Source organism: Poromitra crassiceps (assembly GCF_964638095.1).
Source record: "Poromitra crassiceps genome assembly, chromosome: 2".
Classification (NCBI taxonomy): Eukaryota; Metazoa; Chordata; class Actinopteri; order Beryciformes; family Melamphaidae; genus Poromitra; species Poromitra crassiceps.
In genome coordinates, this window is record NC_139624.1 from 74,794,955 (window position 1) to 74,804,704 (window position 9,750).

Sequence of the window (9,750 nt, forward strand, 5' to 3'; positions counted from 1 at the left end):
GAAAACAATTGAAACCACCGCCACGACTTTATTTCACAAAGGCGAAGGCAGCAACACAAAGACTGATGGAAATAACATAACAGAAGAGAATGTAAGCCCACTAAACTGGTATGCAGCGCATTGACAGTCAGTAGATAGAGTAAACACGATTCTGCCTGGCCAATCAGTCGTCTACAATGTTTTCACGTCACCGTATGAACCCGGGTTGACAGAATAGAACCCCGACGAGGCAGGTACGAAAAGTAGCACGACTCGACTCCAATACAACCCGGGCTGGGACAGTTTAAACCGGTGGGATGAGACAATTTATCGAGTCGAGCGGAGCGGGATCGCGCTACTACCTGCGGTGGAAATGAGCCATATGTAATGCCTGGCCTGAATTATGGTCCCAGTCCGCCCCTGATATGTTTTATTTTTTTATTTAATCTTTATTTAACCAGGTAAGTCATTAAGAACAAATTCTTATTTACAATGGCGACCTGAATGGCGACCATATTTACAATGGCGACGATAATATACTATGTAGTATATTACATTTTTAAAGTAACTTGCCCAACACTGCTGAGGACACATAAGGCCGTCACTTTGTGTTGAAAAGTGGTGGGGACATGTCCCCATTGTAAATGGCACCTATGGCCACACCAGTTTGGAGGTTTTGACAAAATATTGGGTAAAAGACATGGGTACAGTAAATGAGGAAGAGTGGGAGATTATTCATCATCAGTTGTAGGCTCTTTATGTTTGATTATCCTACCCTCTAATTCATAAAAAAAAGTGTTATCAACAAGTGCTGCCCCCTACCCCCTTTCATTATATTGCATTGGCCCCTACAAAGTGATAGATATACCTTCAACATGTATGTTAGATTCTGCCTGTGTGTGCTATTATGTTTACAAATAATTGGCAGAAGATTGTAGTTAGGTAGTACAATTAACACCAAACCCAAGCAAGTTCAATGCACAGCATTTCATTATGATAATTAATTTGTTATCATTATCATTTAGACACTGCTGCATAATTGCCCGAGATATTGGTCGTGGATGTCTGGATTAGTCAATTGTGAATGTATTTCTCAATTTCATGTGCTTCCCACCATTCATTATTTTATCATACAGTAGCAATCAAAGCCACTTCATTGTGTTTTTTTACAATATTATTTTATTCTGTCAATAATAATTATTATACACAGTGACATTATCACATAATAGAACATATAGGTGGTCCATATAGATTAGAGCTCATCCTGACAAACTGAACTTGCGCTCGAGGGTCCCAGCCTTGATCTTCTCCTCCTTCCTATCCTGGAGACAGATGACAAAGAGATGATTTAGTACAGTTGCCATAGTAACAAAGCTATATCATCCACACCCTCCCAGACACTTTCGATTCTGAATGTTTTATAGATGAGTGTTTTATTATTTCCTCCTAGACTAGAGAGAGAGCCGAACATGATAACCCAGCAGTCTGACAACTGCACCAAAGTCTCGCTGACATTTCTATTGTTAAGGACAGAGTCACTCTCCGTGACAATAGGGAAGAAAATGAAGACAAGCAGCATTTCAGATGAAACATTCCCTTCTAATGTGAATGGAGCTGTGGACAAGAACAAGACCAGATCAACTGAGCGACTACAGTCTTCAACTATATAGCGTTTCAGAGGTCTAAGGCCCTGTTTACACGGCAACGCTCCCTGCAGAAAACGACAAACTTTTTTAGCGTTAGTCCCTTCCTTTTACACGGGAACGGCGTTCTTGGGGCCTGAAAACGCAAAAAAGTGAAAACAGGTTCCAGAGTGGAATTCTTTGATAACGCCGCCCTTACTGTCGCCGTGTAAAGTGACCTTCGCCATGGAAGACACTGATAGACATTAGACAATATAGGAGCATTGAACTAGCCCAATACAGCCTTATGGCACAGGCACAATGAAATGCATTGGCATTCAACAAACATAATAACGATTAGCTAAAAACCATTAAATAATTGGAAGACAACTCAGAAGAACACTTTTAATTAGAAATGCCTATTAACCCTTTACTATAGTTTAATCTATCCATATCTTACATATTGCAATATAATCTGGGGAGCAACTTATCCTACTCACTTTCACAAGCTTCATTTATTGCAGAAAAGGTTTTGTAGAATTTCAACTTTCAGTGACTGGATTGCTCATTCAGATCCGCTCTTTAAACAGTTAAATATCTTAACAATTTTCAATTTAAATTAGTACTTAACATGTATTTTTATTTTCAATGTATTGTCCCAGGATGTTTCCACTCCCTTGCCCTGTAAAGCTTTTTTTCAGGTAAATTGCAAAGTTCACAATATCAACACTAGACAAGCCAAGTTGTTACACCTCCCATTTTACCGCACTGGACTCTGTCAGTTCTCTATTAGATATAGGGGTGTCCAGTTATGGAACAATATTTATCATCTTGTATCCCAGTCCAAATCTCTCAATCATTTCAAACACAAATTTAAGATCTATCTGATGAACCTAACTTAATTCTACCGCCCACATACACCCTTTCACACACAGCACACCCACACCTTTTTATGTTTTTCTTTTATTCAGTTTTATTTCTGTTTTTAATTTATTGATTGTGTATTGATAAGAGGTGACATCATGTTTACAAGCCATCTCTGGTTTTTTAGATGTTCAGCTGCACAATATGCAGGCAAATGTTTATGTTTGTTATATTATGTTTTAAATGAGTGCAAATAAATAAACTTGTAAAACTTGTAAATTGTCCGTGTTCTGTGTTTCAGATCACATGCACAAAAAAGGTTGCAAGTTGCAACATGCATCAATAAGGCTATTAGTTTATTTAATTGCCAATATTGTGAAGGTTTTAAGCAGACGTTAGCATGTTATTCTGGCTGACTTGACGCTGCTCTGAGTTTCTTGCGGCTTCAGTCTGCATGCAAATCGTTATCACAAACACTGTGTATAAACGCAAAATCAAAGGCGAGAACGCAACCACAGTTTGCCGTTTTCTATAGAGACCGTTGTCGTCTAAGCATGGCCTAAGAGAACATGCATAACCCAGTACTGTATCAAATTCTCATGGTAAGATCGCCTTGCAAAAATATCCCTGTAAATGGCATTATCAAGGTATCAACATTAGCTGTGAAAAGTAACTCCTATTACTATTAGAGTCGACACATAGGAAAGCCTCCTCACCGGTTCTCACTGCAAACAATTTTGTTGTTACTTTTTTTTAATAAATCTTAAAGTGCCCATAATTTTTTTTTAATTAATTTAAAAATCTTTAAAAATAAAATACTTCATGATAGCAGCAGCACAGTGCTCCACTATCTTCATGTCACGGTTTGTAAAGTTAGCAATCATGGTTGTCACAGTGAAAAGAAATGTGATGGTCGTCACACTGTCACTTGTGGTTTGTAAAGCATTAGCATTATATAGTGAAATGTGTGTAACGGCTTAATAAGTTTAAATTATTAAGAGTTAAGACAAGAGAAATCACTGTGTGATGCTTTGACAACTCATTTTATGCTCCAAGTCTACTCTAGTCTTGTTTATTACCAGCCGTGACAGCGGGGCTGGTATTGTTTTCAGCTTGTGAGTCTCTGTGTGTGTGTGTGTGTGTGTGTGTGTGTGTGTGTGTGTGTGTGTGTGTGTGTGTGTGTGTGTGTGTGTGTGTGTGTGTGTGTGTGTGTGTGTGTGTGTGTGTGTGTGTGCGTGCGTGTGCGTGCGTGTGTGCGCGTGTGTGTGTTAGTGATGCGCGGGCCGCAGTTATAACCACGCTGACCGCGGATATCCCGCCCCGCGGGCGGGCTGGATCATAAAAATAAACATTTTGATTAATAGCGGATGGGTTGCGGGCGGTTGAAACGATGTATCATTAATGAGGAAAAATAATATGAATTACGTTCTCTAGTCTATGAACGTATTTTAAGCTACATTTTTCGTCAGGCACATTCTTAGTCGCCTATTGTAGATCCCCCAAAGGACCCACGGCCGTAAACACAACAATAGCCATCTGCTAGGTCGCTAGGGTCCACTTTTCGTCCATATATGGTCAATGATGTCACCTTCAAAAAGGAGTCTCGGCTGAAGACGTGTTTGAAGAGAAGACGCGTTCGTATTTTCCCATACAATGAGGCAATCAAGTAAACTAAACTTAAAGCTATAGCGTTAGTAAACTACATGAGGGCAAGTGGTGGATTGGACATAATAAAGCATGGAAGTTTATTTGGAGTCTTGGACTGCAGCGATCGCACCAACAGCAGCAGAAACCGTAAGTTCGCTCCTTTTATAGCGTTTTATAACGTTTATAGCGTCGGGGGCATGGCGGGCGCGGATCTATAAATAGTATGAAATAATTTGCGCAGATTTATGGCGGGCGGACGGTTCATGCATACACGCGGATTAGGATGGCATAAAAGCTCATCCGCGCATCTCTAGTGTGTGTGTACGTGTGTGCGTGCGTGTGTCATCATGGCAAAATGTGGTCCTGGAGACACCTATTGTAGAGGAAACAACCACAAAAGCTGTTTTGAGTAGGTGTTTATACCTGTATGTCTGTCTGTTGGAGGGCAGATGTTGCGAGCGCGATAGCGTCAAAACCGTGCAAGATGCAGTCACGAAACTTTACAGGTGTGCAGTTGACATCCAACGTTTGAAAATGGGCGTGATCCGAGCAAGGGAGCTGGGCTGCCTCCCCACTCCCACACACACACCCACCCACATTGCCCCCCCCTCACTCCCACACACACACACACACCCACATTGCCTCCACCCAACTTCACGCCCCTTCATTTGTCGCAGCTGGTGTGAACCCATCGCAAGATGGTCTCTGCTTTATATAGCCCTTTATCATAAGCATGTCTCAAAGGGCTTCACACAGCATCATACAGTATACAGTATAGGGATGTTCATTTCGAAAAATGTCCAAAATCGAAAATCTGGGAAAATTAACGATCAATTATCGATTATCGATCATATTAATAATAATATATATATTTATTTATTTTTACAAAATGAATGCCTATGGCAGAAAATACGAAAGACAACGTGTTCTCCTCAATGAACTCTTTATTTCAATGTGTCTCCTATCCAACACTCTGCTGTCCCCGGCGCATGCCGGTGTGAATTCCCCATGTTTATAACAGTTTTGTTGGCACAAAGGCCCGTGCCCAGCCAGAAAACTAGAGACTATATGAAGCTCCACCTCACGTTAGTCGGCTGTGCAATTGAGTGGGGCGAGGAGGAACGAATTCCACCCAAACCTAGTCCGCAAAAAAAATAAAAATAATAATAATAACAATAATCGATAAGAATTCCACATGATCGATTCCATTCCTTAACGATCAATTATCGATTTTCGATAACTGATGAACATCCCTAATACAGTACATGTGATATACATGTACATACTACTACTACACATATGTACACTGAACAGTTGCCAGGTAGATGACAGTACTTAGGACACGAGAGAAAGTTCTGGTAGGTTGCATCCAGTGCTTAGGCTACTAAGTTTAACTTCATCATGGTCTTTTGTCTTTCTTTGTTCTGGTTATAAACACAGGATTTGCTATTGACTAATATAATGCTTTTTGCCAAGAGATGGTGTAGTTGTTAAACCTGCTGCTTCTGGAGCCACAGTTACCTTCACTGACTGAGAATAAAAACTCATTAGAACCTGTGTCTAACCTAATCTGATGCGATCTAAGCTTTCCTACTATCCAATGGCTCATTTCCACCACATTTTACTGCCCTGCACAGCTCGTCACCACTCGGCTCTAATCGTTTCGGCCCGATGGACGTTTTGCTTCCACCGCGGATCATCTGCCCCCACCCACCCCCGCCCACAGCTGGTCGTCATAGCGACCGCATATCTGTCCTTCGCTTATAGCCGAAGTAGGCCATAACATAACGTTACAATTAAATCCATCCACAGAACTTTTAAACTGTTTATGAAATACTGGTGCCTCTAAATGACCTACAGTGTACATGGGCAAATGTGACAATCGGCCAGGAGAATGGATATCACTTTGTAGTTAGTCAAACTCACAGGCATGCGCTGCGCTGTGCGGGGACGGGAGAGGCGCAACAGAGTGAAGCCTGTACCCCGCGGCCTCTCACCAGGCAAGACCGCGGCTTCACCAAACACCCGCTGCGGCCTAGCGGAGCGCTGCAGCCTCCACTCAGCTACAGAGCTCCCTGAGCAGCGGACTTTTTTCTCTCTCAGACAATTGAACACCCGCCACGATTTTATTTTACCGGAGGCGAAGGCAGCAACACAAAAGACTGATGGAAATATACATAACAGAAGAGAAGGTAAGCCCACTAAACTGGTATGCAGCCGCCAGCATTGCATTGACAGTCAGTAGACAGAGTAAACACGATTCTGCCTGACCAATCAGTCGTCAACAATGTTTTCACGTCACCGTATGAACCCGGGTTCACAGAATAGAACCACGACGAGGCAGGTACTAAAAGTAGCACGACTTGACCCCAATACAACCCGGGCTGGGATAGTTTTTAGTGGTGGAATGAGACCATTTATCGAGTCGAGCGGAGCGGGATCGCGCACAAGTAAGTCACATATGGGGGGTGATTTGTCCTATAGCAAAAACGATATGTATGGCTTGGTCAAAGTCTAGCTTTCTGTCATAGATTTCAAATGGTAAGAAATGTAGGACCCCATATGTCCAGAAAGGAGAGTGCAGTGCAGTACGTCTTGTCTCATACCCTGTCTGTCTTGAAGGCGTAGTAGAGGACAAAGAGAGGTACAACTCCAAACACAATACCAAACAGAGATGTCTTGTTTGTGGGCCTGAAGTGGGGGTAGGGGTTGGTGCGCGCGTATACCCAGCGTGTCAGCGCAGGGTCTTCCTGTAATGACAAAACAAACAGGTGAAACTTTGAAACTGAGTCATTGTAGCAGCAATGAATAAGATCAAATATGAACAGAACAAATACAAATTTCATGATAATACAACACAATACTACAAAAAAAGAACAGATTGAGGGTAATTTAATAAATATCAGGCTGATACAGAATTCCTAGGATCACTATAGTCACTAAGTTGACTACAGTATAGCAAACTACATGTTAATAGTAGTTAAATGTACCAACTTAACTGTTGATATTTTGCTGATTGCTACTCACTGGGCTAACTTCTATACAAGAGTAAGATTTGTAACTTTGCTAACGTTGCCATCCATGCATTTGTGTCAGTGTGCGCACGTTAACACACGAATACCTGTAAGATACAGTATGGGCACTGAATTCTGCGGGGTCATCCCTATGTTCCCCGGGTCCTATGTTCCCCGTTTTTGTGGGACCGGGGAACATAGAACCCTTTCTATGAACTTAGGTTTAGGCGTGGGGGTGGGAGAGGTTAGGTTTTGGGTTAGGGTCTGGGGGAGGTTAGGTTTAGGCATGGGGGGAGGTTAGGTTTGGCGTGGGGGCTGGGAGAGGTTAGTGAAAAACGGGGAATATAGAACCCGGGGAACATAGAACCCGGGGAACATAGACATGATCCCAATTCTGCTAGTTAGCGTTAGCTGACATAATTATGTTGGGTCTGTAGTCAATTATAACGTTAATGTGACTCGCTGTCATTAGCATTCCAGCAACTAGCCTCGGCCATCGTTGAAGGGGGCTCTGACATTGCCACTTACAATGAGCTCTTTTCTGTGTGGGTTATTGAGCTGCATCTGGTACTGCCTCTTCAAATTGGCTCGCAGTGCCGCCCTGTCCTCTTCGGCACGTCTCTGGTCGGGCGAAAGGTTGAAATATTCATTTGGATCCAGTGTTTTTGGCCGAGTGGCCAAGGGCGCCTCTCGGTAGTCCGCCATGATTGTTTGATGACGAGCAGACGAACGTGAACTAGCCAAATCTCGCGTTGATAGTAGTAGCGGAAGGAAGCAGTCTGGTATCCATAGCAACATCAATCTTTTTCTCGCTACACACTGTTGCTGAGCGCTAATCCCAATAATGGCCACAACATCCAAAAAACGAGAAGCAGATGCATTGTATCATGAGCCTGTGGACGCAGATGATGACTTTCAGTATGAGGAGGTGGCCATAGAAGACGACTGGAGCTTGACAGAGGGAGAGGAAGACCTGGAGGCAACGGTGAGAGCCATCCAGGACAGGGCAGAGCAGGCCAGTGCCCCTGCTGCCGCCAGACTGGACTCAAAGCCCGCTGTCTCAGACCAGCCTGAAGCGGTGGACGACTTCTTACGTAACTTTCTCCACGAAATGGAAATGGCAAACACGCTGGATTGTTTCCAAACCGAGTGGAACGAAATGGTGCAGAAAGGGCTATTAGAGAGAGAGCGGGTCGGCTTGGTGCCAGCTGTGTACACCCAGAACCAGCGTCTGGACAGCGAGTTGAGAAACGCGCAGCGGGAGAGGAGGGAGTACCAGCAGGCAGTCTCGGCCGCAGCAGAGACCCTGCTGAAGGTCCAGAAAGCCAGGGACTTCCATCGCCTGCAGCATAAGCGAGTGGTCCAGGAGAAGAACAGGCTCATTGAGGAGATGAGGAAGCTGAAGGTGCAATGTGCCAGCTCTGAACCAGCAGTGAAGCAGATGAATGAGAAATACCAGACTGTGTTGAGGCAGACAATGCTGTTGAGTTTGGAGCGTGACAAGGCTTTAGGCCAAGTGACCCGCCTGCAGGCAACTGTCCCAGCTCCCTCACACATGCCCTCCTGTATGGGAGCAGGTGAAGAAGAAGGTCACAAACTCAAACAAGACAGGGGAGCCAGGTGCGAGAGAGACCACATCACATCCAAAGAGCCAGCCAAGATCTCCAAACGCTCCAAGGATTCAGATGCTAATTTTCCCACCAAGGCCAAGATAGCTTCCCCCACAGCAACACATTCAAAATAATTTCAATTTTCTTCCGCTATTATAGGCTACTGCCATATTCTGCCAGATAGAATTGCCTGTCTCCGAGCTTCCTCGAGTCTTAACCACCTGTAGAAGCTTTTGGAAAATGCGGAGGGAGATCTGATTGATTGCTGCATGGGACGGTCCCACCGACTGGCCGTCTGGGATCAGCTTCCACCCCACCAAACAGGGCATTACGGGGAGCGCGGGGGGGGGGGGGGGGGGGGGGGGGCAGGAGCGTCCTATCAGGGAGGTCTGCCTGAGCCAGCACCAGTCAGTGGGGTTTTGTTTTTATTCTCTGTCTAAAGCCACTGTGATGTGTGCTCTTTTAACTTTCCTCTGCATTTTGATACATTTGGCACAGATATCAACATGTACTGTATAGGTTATAGCAGGCTGATGGTTCCTCTTTGTCTGTGTATACTGTATTTAGCTGTGGGACCTATCCAGAGTAGTGCCTCTCTACCCTGCATGGACACAGCGGATATCCAGTCTACAGAGTGGATTTCCTGTCTTCCTCCAATTAAGACCAAAGACCGGTTGGATGTGGGATGGACAGTTGTTTTGAAGAAGATTCCTGTACAGATGGTTGGATACTCATCACTCATTCAGACCTCCCTCAGAGCTAGCTTGTCTTATCTCTAAAGTAGCATTACTGCATTTTTTTTAAAGCTTCCAATAAAAATGAAAAGGTTCGATGCTTTGATGGTGAAGCTTTCACTGTGTTGGGAATAGCGGCAGATCTGAGATGTGAGATACATTATAACCACAAGAGGGTGATGTCAGTCAGGTTTTACTGCTGAATGAATATCAAAGGGCTCTACAGAACAGGAATCTGTAACATCAGGAGCCATGTCAAAGACAAAGCCATGTATTATTT

General features: G+C 43.9%; 2 protein-coding genes across 2 annotated transcripts; one reads left to right on the forward strand and one right to left on the reverse strand.

Annotated features, from left to right (window-relative positions):
• Nucleotides 1-1,161: 1,161 nt before the first annotated feature.
• Nucleotides 1,162-7,833, reverse strand: ndufb4 (NADH:ubiquinone oxidoreductase subunit B4). Its single transcript, XM_083631962.1, has 3 exons — nt 7,655-7,833; nt 6,719-6,862; nt 1,162-1,301 (listed from the first exon to the last, which is right to left on the reverse strand). The coding sequence occupies exons 1-3, from the start codon at nt 7,829-7,831 to the stop codon at nt 1,239-1,241; spliced, it is 384 nt and encodes a 127-aa protein (XP_083488088.1). The 5' UTR covers nt 7,832-7,833; the 3' UTR covers nt 1,162-1,238.
• Nucleotides 7,834-7,970: 137 nt separating this feature from the next.
• On the forward strand, nt 7,971-8,870 carry spag16 (sperm associated antigen 16; the record flags this gene model as incomplete). Its single annotated transcript, XM_083663008.1, has 1 exon — nt 7,971-8,870. The coding sequence occupies one exon, from the start codon at nt 7,971-7,973 to the stop codon at nt 8,868-8,870; it is 900 nt and encodes a 299-aa protein (XP_083519134.1).
• Nucleotides 8,871-9,750: the final 880 nt, after the last annotated feature.